Source organism: Uloborus diversus, chromosome 7 (assembly GCF_026930045.1).
Source record: "Uloborus diversus isolate 005 chromosome 7, Udiv.v.3.1, whole genome shotgun sequence".
In the NCBI taxonomy this organism is placed as follows: Eukaryota; Metazoa; Arthropoda; class Arachnida; order Araneae; family Uloboridae; genus Uloborus; species Uloborus diversus.
In genome coordinates, this window is record NC_072737.1 from 94,663,908 (window position 1) to 94,680,648 (window position 16,741).

General features: G+C 34.0%; 1 protein-coding gene across 1 annotated transcript in view; it reads right to left on the reverse strand.

Moving 5' to 3' along the window:
• Positions 1-210: 210 nt before the first annotated feature.
• Positions 211-16,741, reverse strand: part of LOC129226144 (synaptic vesicular amine transporter-like) — a 78,553-nt gene continuing 62,022 nt past the window's right edge. The window contains exons 10-14 of the mRNA XM_054860744.1: positions 12,075-12,138; positions 7,751-7,870; positions 3,581-3,626; positions 1,087-1,174; positions 211-321 (exon numbers count right to left, since the gene is read on the reverse strand). Of these exons, the coding sequence (XP_054716719.1) occupies positions 211-321; positions 1,087-1,174; positions 3,581-3,626; positions 7,751-7,870; positions 12,075-12,138 (429 nt within the window). The remainder of the gene's footprint in view (positions 322-1,086; positions 1,175-3,580; positions 3,627-7,750; positions 7,871-12,074; positions 12,139-16,741) is intronic.

Consider the following 16,741-nt stretch of genomic DNA (forward strand, 5'->3'; position numbering starts at 1 on the left):
TTGAAAACCTTGCTGTATGTGTTCTCTTTCAAAACTTGGCGATGTTTGGCGAGGGGGATGAGCTTTGAAGACAATAGCGCTATTCTCATGGAGAATGCAGAAAAGACAACGATTATAGCCATCAGTCTCATATTTAAACAATTTTTTGGCATCAAAGGTTGGAGAGCAGGCATTTGTTCTGGATCAAGAGAGTGACTAGAATTCACTTCATCACTTTACCCACTCTTGTTGCTGCGGTTGTGGTTTTCTAAAATCTTCTTCGTCCGGTGATTCGTCGTTTGTGTAGCTGACATAACGGATTGCGGTGTCTTTTAGTAGTACCTGAAGAAAACATTTTCGAAAACTGTTATTGAAAACAGTGTCATGATATTAAATAATTTCAAAATTAGGACACGTAATGCAACACTTAAAGTTCTTTCACTCGTTGAAAAAGCAACTTGATTTACATTGCTTAAAATCACTTTCATGAGATCAAAATAGCACATAAGTAGTGCGATCCAAAAGTTCGGGGACAAGTTGTATAAAACCTTACCCTGAATTATAGTTCACTTCACCGAAGGACATCCGCCTTTAAAATAGTCACCTTGAACGACTATGTACTACTGCCAACGTTCGCATTACTTTTGGATGCACTCTTGGAAGCCAATTTTGAAACCTCCTGTAAGGTCTCCTGCGATGCAGCTTTAACTTCATCGTGATGAAGAAGGCGACTTCTATGTTGAGGATGCACACTGCGATTGGATGTCAAACAAGTAACACCATTTTTCGTCGGACTTAGCCCCATGTGACTTTCACCTATTCCCAGCAGTGAAAAAAAAAACATTTGCAGGGACGCTGATTTTTTTTTCTGCCAGATGAAGTTTTAAAGCTGCATTGCAGGAGGACTTACGTGAGGTTGCGAAAAATGGCTTCCAGGAGAGCTTCCAATAATTATACGAACGTTGGCAGAAGTATATAGTCGCTCAAGGTGACTATTTCGAAGTTGGATGTTCTTCGGTGATGTGAACTATTCAAGATATAAGGTTTTATACAGCTTGTCCCCAAACGTTTGGATCGTGCTACGTAAAGCAAACCCAAAGCAGTTACTTGATCTTCCGCTCTCCCCGGTGGTTTTCGTAGAAGAAACATCAGAGGCGCGTAGAGGAAACAAACAACAGCGATGCAATACACGAGCCTGAAAACATTAAGAAATCATGTCAATGATAATTTTCATCAAGTGTCTTTCGAAATAATTAAATTCTGTAACTTCAAATTACGTTGTTTTGGATTGTGATTGCTTTTCATTAGAACTGCCTTGGTTTTAGTACTTTTTTCTTTGCAGAAATGTAAAAACATTTCTTCTCCAGCCATTAATGAAAAAGTTATTAAAAATGTCAAGTTTTAATAACTCTGATCTGTACTGAAATCAGTTTCAATGGGAAAAATATCTTGCTAAACCATCAGGAAAATATCTGACACCCTCTCCCTACAATTTTGCGCAAGGGCACCCATAGTTAGGAATAATAACTGTCTACAGGGTGTTCCGTTTTAACCTGCAAGACCTCTATTTTCGTAACCATTAGTCCTAGATGCTTACTTCCAATTTCAAAAATGTTCAAAATCAGATGCAGAGTTATTGAAAGCTTGAAGCAAAAATAAAAATGAGTCAAAAATTACAAAATTTAGCTTTTTATACGGGCCCTAGGTCTCCTAATTATATTTAGAGAAATAATCTCCATTGAAAGATATTACTAACACAAAAAATTTGACATTTGTACGACCAAAACTCAAGGAGATATTCGAGTTCAAAGTCTTAAGGGACCATGTAAAAGATGACATTGGAACTTATCACCCTTTCAGAAGAATGACAGGTTGTCGAAGTAAAAAAACAATCTATTTATACTTTTCATAACTATTAAAAAATAAATGAAAATGTTATGCCATGATACGCAAAAACACACTACAAATCCTCAATGAATTTCAAAAACCCCTCTGTACGCATATATAGTTTTAAATCCTTGTTAACTGCTATATTCCCCCCCCCCCCCAAAGGTGTTATTGACGGACGGGGTGTGAAGTGGTGTAAGTCACGGAACGCTGAGTTCCATATCTCGGCGAATATTGATCGTACTAATGTCAAACATTTTTTGTTGGAATTATTTTTCAATGGAGATCATTTCCTTGAATATAAGTTAGGAAACCTAGGGTCCGTATAAAAAGTTAAATTTTGTATTTTTGACTCATTTTTATTTTTGCTTTAAACTTTCAATATCTTAACCCCGCATCTGATGTTGAACATTTTAGCAATTGGAAGTATGCATCTAGGACTAACGATTGCGAAAATATAAATCTTTCAGGTTAAAACGGAACAGCCTGTATATGTGTTTTAAAATTCCGTGATACGCTTTTCCGGCTGTCGAAAACGGGTGAAAATGGTGCTTAGTTTCTGCGGCCTGACGAAATAGCTTTCTGTAATTTCAAAACAAGTGGAAAAATCTTTAAGCGAAATGATATTACGATACAAAATTTAGTTCCTTGAAGCTTTAAATTAATGTTTATTTTAACCAAGCTTAAATTAAAAGGAAGAACAAAGTACCAGCTCCTTGAAAATTCAAAATCACGGCGTATTTCAAAAAAAAAAAAAAAAAAAAAAAAAAAAAAAAAACACTTCAGTTTCTTAAAAAGTCGCTGCTAATGCTAGCCAAGTTTCAGTGTCTCACAGAACCAAATCAGCGTTAGAAATTCTAGCGTTAACTAGTTTTTACTGAGTTTTTAAAATTTATTTTTTAAGGACAAATCTACGTCATTAAATTCAAGCTGAACGAGCATAATAACGGAGGCTTTCACTGTCTGTGTCAATAGTAAATCAATTTCAGGCTTGTACGCTGTGGTTCACTCTGAGGAAGCTTGAGACATACCAGACAAAATGTCTACCAGAAATTTCTTGGACGGACTACGACCTAAAATCTCGGAAAGTATTTACATTAAATGTCAACGTTTTACAAAGTGAAACCAAAATTAATCTGAACTAAGTTTCAATGTCTTTGCGAAATCAAATCGATGATAAATTATTACTCACACACACAAGACACAAATTTTGTTATCCTATAAATCAAATAAAAGGATAAGTTTAAGAAAATTTCAGTCACTTTCAAAATCAAAGGAAGACTTATTTAACCATACATTCAACGTCTTTAAAAGAGACCATCAACGGGTCGTTTCACAAAACTGATTAACTGGTGAAGACTTCAGTTAATATGCAACGCAATTTGTAGTTCCAAGCGACTAGAAAAATTTCGATTTCTTGTAATTTTAGCTAAAATTGCAGCAAAATGCGTTGTTATCCAGCTATTATAGCTATTATTTAGAGTTACATTTCTGTAGCTGTTAACACTAAAATGTTTTCATTCGGATGGCAAATTTATTTTGCTGATTATCCTGTTTCCGTAAACGTGGATTTTTAGCGAATGTTCAAACTTACACAATGCCTAGTCCAATAACTCTATCTACTGTTAAGGCACAAACAAATCATATTATCTACTTTACTTGAAGTTTTCAATTTTGGAAAATGAATCAGCTCAGAATAAAAAACGATTCTTACCCAGTAAAACCAATGGCTTTGACAATACTGCCACTCAGCATAGGTCCTGAAAAGAATCATTAAAAAATTGCTAAAGCTTTTAATGTATGAAAAATTTCTAAAAAAATATTGATACGTACACATTTTGTTTCCCTTTTTTACACCAAGTTTATCGTTCCGGTGCTGTGGAAAACCTTGTTCGTAACTAAACTGGCACATTTCAAGTAGAAGAAAAAATGAGCACCCTTTTATCATACGTGAAATACACCGCCAGCTCAGTCATTTCCAGTCGAGGACTGCAGTTTCGTGCTTATTAGCACTCATCATCTCGGCATAGTAAAGTGACTGAGCTGGAGATGGAAAACCTCTTAAGGAAGCCAAGAGTGCCAAACAAACTGGTAGCTAATACAGAATTAACACTGACCAGGCGAGTGACCGAAGCAATAGTTCGGTTCAACTCGAATTTTGAAGGCAAGGCAGGTATATTCAGTAAGTTACCGCCCTATAGCCAGGGCTAAGGCAGAAATACGTGAAATAGACGTATTTACTTTTTATCATTCTGGCTTTCGCATAAAACTCACCACGATATTTCATTTTTGAATTTAAGGACACATATTGAAAAAAAAAAAACAGTTTAGAGTTTTGAAATTTTTTGCACTGATTCACCATCTATTTAATAAGCTAATAAGCAGAATTATAACATAAATACTTAAAAAAAATTATTTTAATTCAATTAATTTAAAAAACGGGGAGGGGGAGGGTTGCTTTCAATCGCAAAAACACGAAACATTCTTGGTCAATTTTCAATTTTTTTTTCAAAAAGTAAGCACAAATATCTAAGTTTTATTTTTTTAATGCAATTTAAAAAATATTAGTTCAATAAAAAAATGGAAAAATTTGAAGAAAAATTCTAAGACACTTTGTTTTTTTCTTTTTTAAATCACATTTTTCGTAGCAAACTTTTTTTTTTTTTTCAAATTTGCGGAATAAAAATTAAAGTAAACTGTTTGAAAAAGATATGCTCCAAATTTCATTACTTTATCAGTTCTTGACTTGTAAGAGTTTGAATCCAAAAAATCGGGAAAAAATGCATCATGAAGAAAAACGCATTTAAAGTTTTAAAATTATAAATATTACTAATTAAATGCATTTTACAAAAACAATTGGTAGAATCCATGTCAACTCAACAAGAGCTGTAACATGATGATCTCGGATTTTTTTGAATTTAACAAATGTTAAAATTCATAAAAAAAAAAGAAATACGGTTTTTTTTTGCTTTGCCCCAAAAAAAAAATTCTGAGCCGAGATACAGACCGCCATTTTTGGCGGTCTTGTCATGATTTCTCACTGGGGAATTTCGTCAAAATCTTTCAAGTACATTATCTCAGGAACGGTAGAATATATTTTGTTGAAGTTTGTTTTACTTAGAAGGATATTTTTTTTGTTTAAAAACATATGCAACATTTTGAAATGTGTTCTTTAGTTTTCTCCAGTCTTTTGGAAAAAAAAGTTTTAAATAATGTTTTTGATTTTTTTCAAATATGTCAATTTCAAAAAATTTCCCTTTTTTTACAGTTTATTAGTACCACTGAGCACTACGTTCCCTGAAAATGAGAGCTTCCGCTTTTTTGTTTAACAGATTTTAGAGACATTTAAAGAAATGAGGGTTTTTAAGGAACTCTTTACATAATTGCAGACCTGAAAATTCAAAAAAAAAAAAAAAAAAAAAAATCCTCAACAAGTGGCCAGAAAACACTTTTAATTAGTTTATATAGCGAAATTTTCATTTTGAGTCTCTACTTAACAGGAGTTTAATTTTTTATGAAAACTGGAACGCGGTCTCCAGCCGATTCGCTGTATTTCCCCACGCAACCTTTCAGCGTAGCGCCGAAAGAATCGTTAAGCTAAGTGTTCTCACTAAATTTCATATCCTGAATAAAATGGTGACTCAAAATGAAAATTTCGCTATATAACTTAATTGAAAGTGTTTTCTGGCCACTTGTTGCGAAATTTTTTTTTGAATTTACAGGTCCGCAATTACGTAAAGAGTTCCTTTAAAACATTCATTTTTTCAAATGCCTCTAAAATCTGTTGAACGAAGAAGTGACTACTCTTCTTTTCAGGGAACGTAGTGCTCAGTAGTACTAATAAACTGTAAAAAAATGAAAATTTCTGAAACTGACATATTTGAGAAAACTCAAAAACATTATTTTAAACTTTTTTTTTCAAAGACTGTGGAAAAAAAAAACTAAAGCACATATTTCAAAATGTAGCATATTTTCTTAAACAGGAAAAAATATCTTTTTAAATAAAACAAACCGCAACAAAATATGTTCTACCGTTTCTGAGATAATGTACTTTAAAAATTTTGACGAAAATCCCAAGTGAGAAATCATGCGAGAACCGCCATCTTTGGCGGCCTGTATCTCAGCCTAGGATATTTTTTGCGCAAAAAAAAGTATTTCTTAACTTTTTATGAATTTTAACTTAAGTTAAATTCAAAAAATCTGAGACCATCATGTTACAGCCCTTGTTGAATTGACATGGATTCTACCATTACATCCTTTGTTCTTATTAGGATAGAAATAAGATTCAAACGTCATTTTAGGAAGAAAAAAGCGGAGAAGTTTTTTAAATGATTAAAAAACAAATGCGAAATTTGATCATCTTTGTATCCCGGACCCCCTTAATTCTGTAAAATATGTATACACATTATCTCTATCGAATGCTATGTACAGTAAAACCCATGTCCCTCTGACTCCTTAAACCGACCGTTAGTTTTAATATTCGTTTAGGAAGACCAATTTTTGTCGTCATGGTTACAAATCGTCTGCGCTTTGCGTTCATTCAGTTTTTTTCCTCCAAAGGCTTAACTCAAGCAGATTTTACATTGTAAAACTGCGGTGTTTTTTTTCTTTTTGTGAAATCATGTTAAAAAAATCTATATAGATAAACTTTAATGGTAAAACTTTATTTAAATACAAACTTTGAAAATCATTAATTCCAACATATAACATGAATATAAGAAAATACCTTAAGGGTATACGCTGTGACTGTAATCCTTATGATAACAGTACGAGTGTAAATTGACCAAAGCAAAAATATCTTTATAGCCGCATCCAAATTATCACATTTGTTTTCATGGAAATGACTCTTATTACGTAATCTAGAAAATTATCAGTCGCAATATGACGGGTGCGAATTTTTTCTCCATTCCATTGCATTTGTAGAAACAAGAAACCCAACAAGCAGGGTCCTACCGCAATTCCTGATTGTGCAAATCATAATTTGAATTCAAGACATAAAAATTCAAATGTGAATGCTATGGACTGGATAGTGGATTTTTTTATTATTTTTTTAACGGACCCTTTAGAATATTCGAACCAGAAACTTCTTGATTCTTCAAAGACTTTCGCAGTAGATTCATGTGTCTTTCGTCTATGTCTCAAGCAAGAGGACAATCATATGAGCGTAACTAATATGTTATCGAGGTCACGTGATTCTTAAAACGTGTTAATTAAACACGCGATTGCCACCAGCGACATCATCCATCAAACAGCCAATCAGTAGCGTCTATTCAACGAGGTTAGATACATATAGGGGAAAAGGGGCCAAATGGGAACATTTTTTTTTTAATTTTTTAGTTTCTCAAAAAATATTATCAATTTCTCAGAGCAAAATTGTCCCCATGATTGAATAGTCTTTTCTATGTGTCCTGGATTTTTTCCAGATTTTTTAAAAAAATATTTTTTAAGTATATGGAATTTAAAAAAAAATGTCTTTATTTGTTCACATGTGCCCCTACAAGGGGTACATGTGAGCAAGTCTGGGCCACCTATGAACAAGATTGAAAAATGCAGGACCAGCATCATATTTTAACGAAAAACTCTTTAATATGAAACATATACGTATATATCAATTACATTGTAGAATTTGTAACCTTTACTAAGTCAGTTTAAATTGTAAAGTAACTGTCAATAAGAATTTTTTATATTATTATTATTAAAAGTTTACTTTTGTTAATCCGCTGGAGTTAGGGTTAAAATGTCAACTATCAAAATATCACCAAACAGGCAATGGCTTCGTTCAAATGTAGAAGCAATTTCACCCGTCTTACCTTGACGAGCTACTTACTAGAGCTTATATAGTTTTGCACGCATTAAATCTTTCAAGAAATTTTGATATGCTTACCGACAGCAAATCCCACACAGAATGCCACGTCACCTATGGCGTACACACTTCCATATATTGACGTATGTCTGATGTCGACCAAGTATCCTAGCATCGGCATCATCGAAGAATCAACCATGCCTAGAATGTACACAAAAATTAAGTGGTCAGTTGGGGTACTTGAAATAAAACAGTATTAGAAAGTCTTCCGACATAACTCAAAAACTCAGTTGAATTTTTGAACAACTCTCACGAAAATAAACTTATCACAGTAATTTATTACATCAGTTCAAAAAAAAAAAAATGAAAATGTTCAAAAATTAATATTTCATACGGTTTGTTCCAAAAGTAATAAGATGTTTTCCAAAAGTAATAAGATGTTTTTCAAAAAAATAGTTTTATTGATCGAATATGTAATAAAACTTAATACTCTTCAAGATAGTCTCCTTCTGCGTCTATGCACCTTTGTCCATTTGTTTTCCGTGCATCGAAGGTCCTTGGGAACTCGTTTTTGGGAATCCAGTTAAGGCACCTCGTCGTGATCTTTAGGGTGTTGTTCATGGTCTCCAAATGCTTTCCTTTCAACTCCTTTTTCACCTTTGGGAGCAAGAAGAAGTCTGCCGAGGCTATAGGGGGTCTTTGGCACCGTTGAAACACCGATCCGGGTCAGATAGGAACTGACAACGAAGGCGATCAAACAAGACTTTTGTCACAAGTTTCGCGAAAATCTTACGCATAACCAAGTCTTTCGTAATAATTCAATGAACATCTGTTTTCGGCAAATTTAATTGTTCTGACATCAAACGAACACTCATTCGGAGGTCTTCGTTTAGCAAATAGCCTTCAGGAAATAGCCTGGTTATCAAAATGAATGATGTCAATGGATTAAATTTTTGCACCGAAAGCAGGACGAGGGTCATTGTTTTAAGCTATTCAAATCTCAGGCTAACCTGGAAAGAAGGAAAATAATCACTTTAGTAGGGTTGTGGGCACTTGAAACATCTTACCGGACGAGGTGGTGATGAGCAAATGGGTGGATAGCTTTAATAGGGCCATTGATCTTCATTGGGGACTAGACCAGGACCATTGGCTAGGACCAGCCTAGCTGGGCCAAGAGCCTGTTGCTGATCGTCACATTTGTATTTGTATTGTATTTATAAATCTCGATTACGAGGGACATTATCGTCCGTTCGCGATGATGATGGACGCCCGGAAGGAGCCTCATCGGCGACTTCCTCCCAGCCGTCTTTGAACGACTTGTGCCACTTTCTGACCTGCTAGTACGACCAGCATTCATCCTTGAGGGCGTGAGGGAACTAATCAAACGTTTTCATTGCTGTCTTTTGGAGTTCGACGCAATATTTTAATCGCATAGCATAGCTCCAAAGTTCTGTCCATGACGAAGCTCCACGCGGAGGTTTACTAAAATTGACCTCCCACCGCTGCGAGAGCTCGTAAGCAACTAAACCTAAGGTCTCTGGAAAGCTTAGAGTCCCTCCTACCACTTCCAACAGGTCACGCAGGTGTGGGCAATATAGTCTCGTGGCAAAAAATCAGTCATTACTTTTGGGACAAACCGTATACTTTCTACACGTGCAATATACCACCAGCCCGGTTATGCCATCCAGAGACAGTCGTTTCGTCCTTGCTATTGACTCATCAGTCTTGAATAGACAATAACCGTTTAGCTCATGTATTATCTATTCAAGGCATTGTTTACACCTTCAGTGTTAAGACACTCAGTTATTGTCTACGTAGTTCTGCCTTAGCCCTGGTTTAAGGATTGTAACTTACTGCTTAATTCAGGGTGCGGCAAAAAAAAAAAAAAAAAAAACCTCGGACGAACAATTTTTAATATATAACTTTATTAAAAATAAATAAATTAACAAAACGGAAAAAAAATATGAGTCGACCTTTATCAATGAATATATTTAGTGAACTTCAAATTAGTCGCCTTTTGCAGTGATACATAAGCGCAACAGCTTATTGAAATTTTCAGCCAAGGGCCGCAAGTCTTTTACTTTTCACCAATCTCATTCCTTTCAAAAAGCAAAAGTTTTAGAGAGACCAAAATTTTGTGTAGTTTAGGGTAGACCTTACCTTCTAAAATAGGCCATACAATGGTCTAGCGACTAGAGCGTCTACTCTACAGGTTATATCATGTCAGGAAAATGCTCCTTGCTCCACCCTTGTCTTTTTGGCAGTATGAAGTGGTGCGGAGTCTAATTGATGAGTCCAATCTACAGTTCTAAAGTGCTCTCAAGCCCACGAAATCAAAAACAGCTTCTAAAATGTCCCCCTGGTTCAATTTTTGATTTTTTTTACCTCCCTTATCCACAAAAATAGAGATTTTTGGTCGCTTGTGCTAACTCCATCACAGATAAAGCCTGACTACGGAGATGTTCAACATTTGCTAAGGTGCTTGGGGTGTCTACATACCAAATCCTATTGTTCATGAGTAGGTTGAATAGTAAAGAGCTGCTCATCAGCGAAAGGCATCTCTTCCAGTGCGAACTTCCGGCCCATCTCAAACGTTTCTGGCATCTTTCGATTATAAATTTGCATAGCACAAATTTATTTTCTTCAGCAAAAGGCTAAACTTTTTGGAACTTTTATAGCTTCTGCCCAAACTCTGTTTTTGTCCTTAGCGGCACTGATCGATCCCATATCACCCTTGTCTCACGAACGACTTCTCTCATGAAAACCTGACGATTTCATTGAACTCCATTTTTGATGACCTAACGACTATTAGAAATGTTCACTGTTCGTTTTTGTACACTTCTTAGACGTCGACTATCATTTCAAAGCTACTTGAAACGGCATACTGCATCGAATACTGTTTGCCGAGGCTCAACAAGCAAACGAGCTGTCGGTCTCCTTGGTAAAACAACTTTAAAATAGCACATCTTTTGCTTAAAATTGTTAGAAAACCAAAAAAAAAAAACATAAAGTACTAAATAGATATTTTTTTTCTAATTAAAGTGAGAGACAAAAAAAATTATTTTACTTCTATTCGATGATGCAAACTATATCTAAGTTTTTTTTTTTATCTGCACCCCTGTACTCTCTCCATTTACTATTCTAAACACAGTAACAACTCTATCTATTCCCGGAACACGTTCACAAAATATCATATTTTGAAATTTCTATCCTGTTTTGTTTTTTCAAGGAATGGAACTAACTTTTTGTCGAACCTACGTAGATCCGATAAACTCTACTTTAGTATTAATAAAGTAAGTGTCCCAAATAAGGCTAATCTGAGGTTCAGGGCCTAATATCTCGCTAGTTTCTGGTTCAATTGATACATTCATCAAATGAGTCATAAGTAATATTATATAAAAAACCATTTTATGTAAAAATTTCAATTCATATGATGTTTGGCAGCAGTTTAACAAAAATGGCAAATTGATATTATTAGGAACAGGGGTTCCTAATTCGGTCAACTCTGAAAAACTGCTTATAAGGTCAATACAAAACCAAAATAAAATTGAAAAATTCCTTACTATATCGTTATGAAAACATATCAGACCACATTTGATAAGCTGAAAAACATTATAAGAAATTCCATATTTACTTCAATGGAAAGGAGAAAATCAATCGTCACTTTTGGGGCACTAATCAGTCGTTATTTTTATGTTTTTTGGGTATACTTACGCACAGTTTGTGCACAGATGTGCAGCATTTGCATCACTGAATTCTATTTCTACTTGACCCTTCAGTATCTTAATAAGAGCACAGGGATCCTAATAATGCAAATCAGTTACAGTCTACTTTTCAGAGGGTTGTCAAATGAAAGGAAAAAATGGCGGTGAAAAACATATTTTTCACCGCCTTCAAATTCTTTTTGAATTCGTCAAATACATAAATAGGTTTATTTAGACTAATTATTTTTTTTTTCAATCTTGTAAACTTCAGTGAACCATGAAGTAACAAAATGTACGTAAAACAATATCGTGCAATTTTGACAAGACTCTTTTGTAATAAAGGTTGCTATACTTTTGCCTGTTGAAAACAAAAGGCTGGTTGATAACGCGAAATCATCAGTTCAATTCTCTGATAAAAATAAAATCATGATCCAGCTAATTTTTGCTATTGAACGTTGAAAATAGGGGTTGATCTTATTGATCTATATGGCCCTATTTGTAGCACTCACCTTAATTGACAATAATGGACCTAAAATGAAAATGAAATTCTAATGAAAAGCAACAGAGATGACTGTTACTTTAAACATTGTGCTACAAAATGTTAACTTCATGTAAATGAAATAAGAGCTAGAGGCAAAACATTTCGAGTAAGTTTGCATTTTGTAGTCCAGTAAGGAATAAAATAACTGCGTTTCTCTTACCTATAGCGAAACCTATTCCAGCATTTGGAACAATGAGATGCGTTATGTTTCGAGCCATGGGAATCTGAAAGGAAACAAGCACAGAAAATATACTTATCGATTACTATACATCTTTTTAACAGATGTTTTAAGTTGTTTATTTACTTGGACAATCTTATATATAGTTAAAAATTGAGCGCCTGTACCTATGTCCGAGTTACTTTTCCCGAACGCCAGTGACCATCGAACCAGGTATCAATGGATTCGTATTTTCCCGTCTTTATGTTTGGCTATTTAACATAATCCTCCGATGATAATTAACGGAGATATCAATTAAAAACTATTAATGATGATACATAGATTTCGACACAAAATCCCTATTTTTCGAAAGCTTTCCCCCATTAAAATTATTATTCAGTGCTTCATCTCAACTTTATGTAACAATGCGTTTATTAAAATTTGTAGCGTGACGAAAATCATTTAAAAGAATATCTGTTGCCATTTTTTTCTCGAATATGAGCAAATAAAATTCTGGGTTTAGTTTTAAAGGCTTCTCCTGTAATTGGAGGATTTAAAATGTTTACTTTCTGGTCATTTTTCCGAAATTCTGCCGCAAAATATTACTGATTTTTTTTTCCAAGCCTGGATTGTTGAACACGCGTCACTTGATTTTCGAGGTGGACCGCGCAAAGCCGGGCGACGCAGCTAGTTCTGATATTAAAATCTAAATTACTAGCGTAGTTTTAAAAGTTAAAATAAAGAGAAAAAGAGTACATGTCCTTTTTATTAACCGACGAAAAAACGGAGGAGGTTCTCAATTCGACACGTATATATTTTTTTTTTAATGTATGACCACGCATAACTTTTTACATAATAGTCTGATTTTGATAATTCTTTTTTTATTGGAAAGGGTATACCCCGAAGGTGGTCCCATAAAAATTTTAAAAAAAAATTCCTACCCTAAGGGTGGGAAAAGGGGGTTGATTTGTTGTTCACTCACAGATTTTTAATGTATGACCACACATAACTTTTTACAAAATAGTCCGATTTTGATAATTCTTTTTTTATTGGAAAGGTTATACCCTGAAGTTGGTCTCATATAAATTTGGAGAAAAAATTCCTACCCTAAGGGTGGGAAAAGGGGGAGATTTGTTGTTCACTCACAGATTTTTTTTATATGACCACACATAACTTTTTACAGAATAGTCCGATTTAGAATGTTCTTTTTTTTATTGGAAAGGGAATAGCCTGAAGTTGTTCCTATATAAATTTGAGGGAAAAAATCCTACCCTAAGGGTGGGGAAAGGGGGGCGATTAGTAGTTCACTCTAAGATTTTTTGATGCTGAATTGGGTATAACAAAAAAAAAAAAAAAAAACTCACGATGAATGAGATGCAGACTTGTATGTCTCTCGTGTGTACTGTCTTGAGCAGGTAAAGGACAGTATCTGCAGAAATGAGTTTTCGAGATATTTGAAGAATTGTGCGCTGGATTCAGTACTATCAACTGGGAAATGTTGGAATTATATTTTTTTTTTAGCGGAAACCAAATAAGTTAGTTTGTACAACAAAGCAAACGTACAAACAATGATGACAAAATGCAAAAAAAAAAAAAAAAAAAAAAGATAAAATTGCAGTTATAGCCCTTTACGTGCACACGGCAGTGTAGACCTCTCAATCTCTGGTACTTGTGATTAGGGTTAGTTTTCAGTGCCAGTCGTCAAACATTTTTTATATTCAGGATTTGTATGAAAAAATAGGGCGAAGTTTAGTGATGGTGACATACTGTTTTTAACCGACGAAAAAACGGAGGAGATTCTCAAGTCGACACGTATATATATATATATATATATATATATATATATATATATATATATATATATATATATATATATTAATGTATGACCATACATAACTTTTTACAGAATAGTCCGATTTTGAATATTCTTTTTTTATTAGAAAGGGTATAGCCTGAAGTAATTCCCCTATAAATTTGAGGGAAAAATTCCTACCCTAAGGGGGGGAGAGGGGGTGATTAGTTGTTCACTCCAAGATTTTTTGATTCTGAGTTGGGTATTACAAAAAAAAAAAAAAAAGCTCACAATGAATGAGCTTCAGACCTGTATGTCTCTCGTGTGTACTGCCGTGGGCAGGTAAGCGGCAGTATCTGCAGAAATGAGTTTTCGAGATATTTGAAGAAATGTGTGTTGGATTCAGTAGTACTAACAATAAGAAAATGTTGGAGTTATATATTTTTTCAGCGGAAACCAAATAAGTTAGTTTGTACAACAAAGCTAACGTACAATAGATGACAAAATGCAAAAAAAAAAAAAAAAAAAAAAAAAAAAAAAAAAAAAGAAAAAAAGAAAGAAAGAAATGAAAAAAAAAATGCAGTTACTGCCTTTGACCTGCCCACGGCAGTGTAGACCTCTCAATCTCTGGTATTTGTAATTAGGATTAGTTTTTTAACCGACGAAAAAACGGAGGAGGTTCTCAAGTCGACCCGTATATATAAGTTCTTTTTTTCATGTATGTCCAGGCATTACTTTTCACAGGTTCGTCCGATTTTGATAGTTCTTTTTTCATTGGAAAAATTTTTCCCAGAAGTTGTTCCCATATAAATTTTGAAAAAAAATTCCTATCCTAAAGGATGGAAAACAGGGGTGAGTTATTGTTCACTCACAGGTTTTTTTTTTTTTTTTTTCGTGTAAGACGACGCATAACTTTTACAGAATAGTCTGATTTCGATAGTTGTTTTTTTATTGGAAAGAGTATACCTAGAATTTGGCATAAACATTAATTGATTTCTTAAAGTTTTCTGCGTTACACTCGTTTCTTCGCTCGCGAGCTGCTTGTCGCATGGCGCTCAGACGATTAGTTCTCTCCTCGGAAGATTCGTGAAGTACCACCATTGCTGAACGGTTAAGAGCAGCATCCAAACGCAGCATACGTTCGTCCTCAATTTCATTTGAAACTCGCTCTCTTATCAGATCTAAACGATGAGCGCGTTGCTCTTCACTCTCATTTGAAAGTCACTCTCTTATCAGATCTAAACGATGAGCGCGTTGCTCTTCACTCTCATTTGAAAGTCGCTCTCTTATCATATCTAAACGACGAGCGCACTGCTTATCACCTTCTTGCAATAACCTATCGTTATTGTAGTTTCTCATTCTCGACAGTCTTTCCTCGCGCTGACCTAAACTCTCCTGTGAACGTGTTAATGTAATTCTCTTTCTGTTTGCTTCCAACCTTTTTTCTTTCTCATTAATAGATTCTTCTAAACATCTTTTCCTCATCCGAGCAGCATTTTTTGTAGGCCTACCCATGTTAGTATATAAAGCCTGCTTTTTTAAAATTATTTATGTAACGCAACAGATAATTGTTAAAATACGATTATACATATATATATATATATATATATATATATATATATATATATATATATATATATATATATATATATATATATATATGTTAATAGCTAAAGTAAGGTAGGTAGCTATTTTAAAAGTAATCAAAAATATAAGCATACAGATTATAGCCACATTAGTAGCTTATAGCCACAAAAAATTATAAAATAAAAACTTTTTAACAAAAAAAATTGAACCGCCGAAAAAACTGAAAAGCAAAAAATAATAAACCATTTTAATTAAACCTTAATAACTAAGTTCTTAAACTGATGTAAGTATACCTAAGTATATATTTTTGTAATAATTTAGAGTTTTTAATTAACCTTAATAACTCAGTTCTTAAATTAATGTAAGTATACCTAAGTAGTTTTGAGTCGGTGCCAAACAATAAATAAACAAAGATCCCTAAATTACCTAAATTTAAAGAAATAACCAAGTAAAATTAGCAATGTAATGTGAAATGTCCGGCGATAAACATAAATGTTTCAAAAAATGCTCCCTCCACACGCCATCATTAAATCATGAATGCTAGTAGATCGTATACAATAAAAAGTACCTCTCGTTGTAGCTTTGAAACCTTTGGGACCTCGCACGAGAGAGGCAAACAACCAGTGAGAAAAATCTTCAGGATCATGTATGCAATTAACGGCTACAGTTGTTATGCCATACTTACGCTGAATAATACTATGACCCACAAAACCATTTATTTGAGATTTTAACAAGATGAGAAATCCTTCTTCAGTATGATGAACAATGATATAAACATTTTGACTGTTGTATATGAGGCAAAAGCTCAGTAGCAGCCAAATACTCGACACTTGCTTCTTCGAGACCACTCGACGACGTTCGGGTTTAACTTCGTGAACGCTCGGCATTTTCCGGCGAAGGGGCGTGTCGCCTCACGCTTTACAAAAATAATTAATTTGCTTGTTTGGCACCGACTCAAAATTACTTAGGTATACTTACATTAATTTAAGAACTGAGTTATTAAGGTTAATTAAAAACTCTAAATTATTACAAAAATATATACTTAGGTATACTTACATCAGTTTAAGAACTTAGTTATTAAGGTTTAATTAAAATGGTTTATTATTTTTTGCTTTTCAGTTTTTTCGGCGGTTCAATTTTTTTTGTTAAAAAGTTTTTATACAGCATTTATTTTATACTGTAATTCAGGATTTCACAGCCGGCCGGTTTAAACGCCCCAATTAGTATTTTTCACAATTACACTTTCATAGTGCGATGGTGGACATTTTTTCAGAGGCACTGGTGTAAAAAA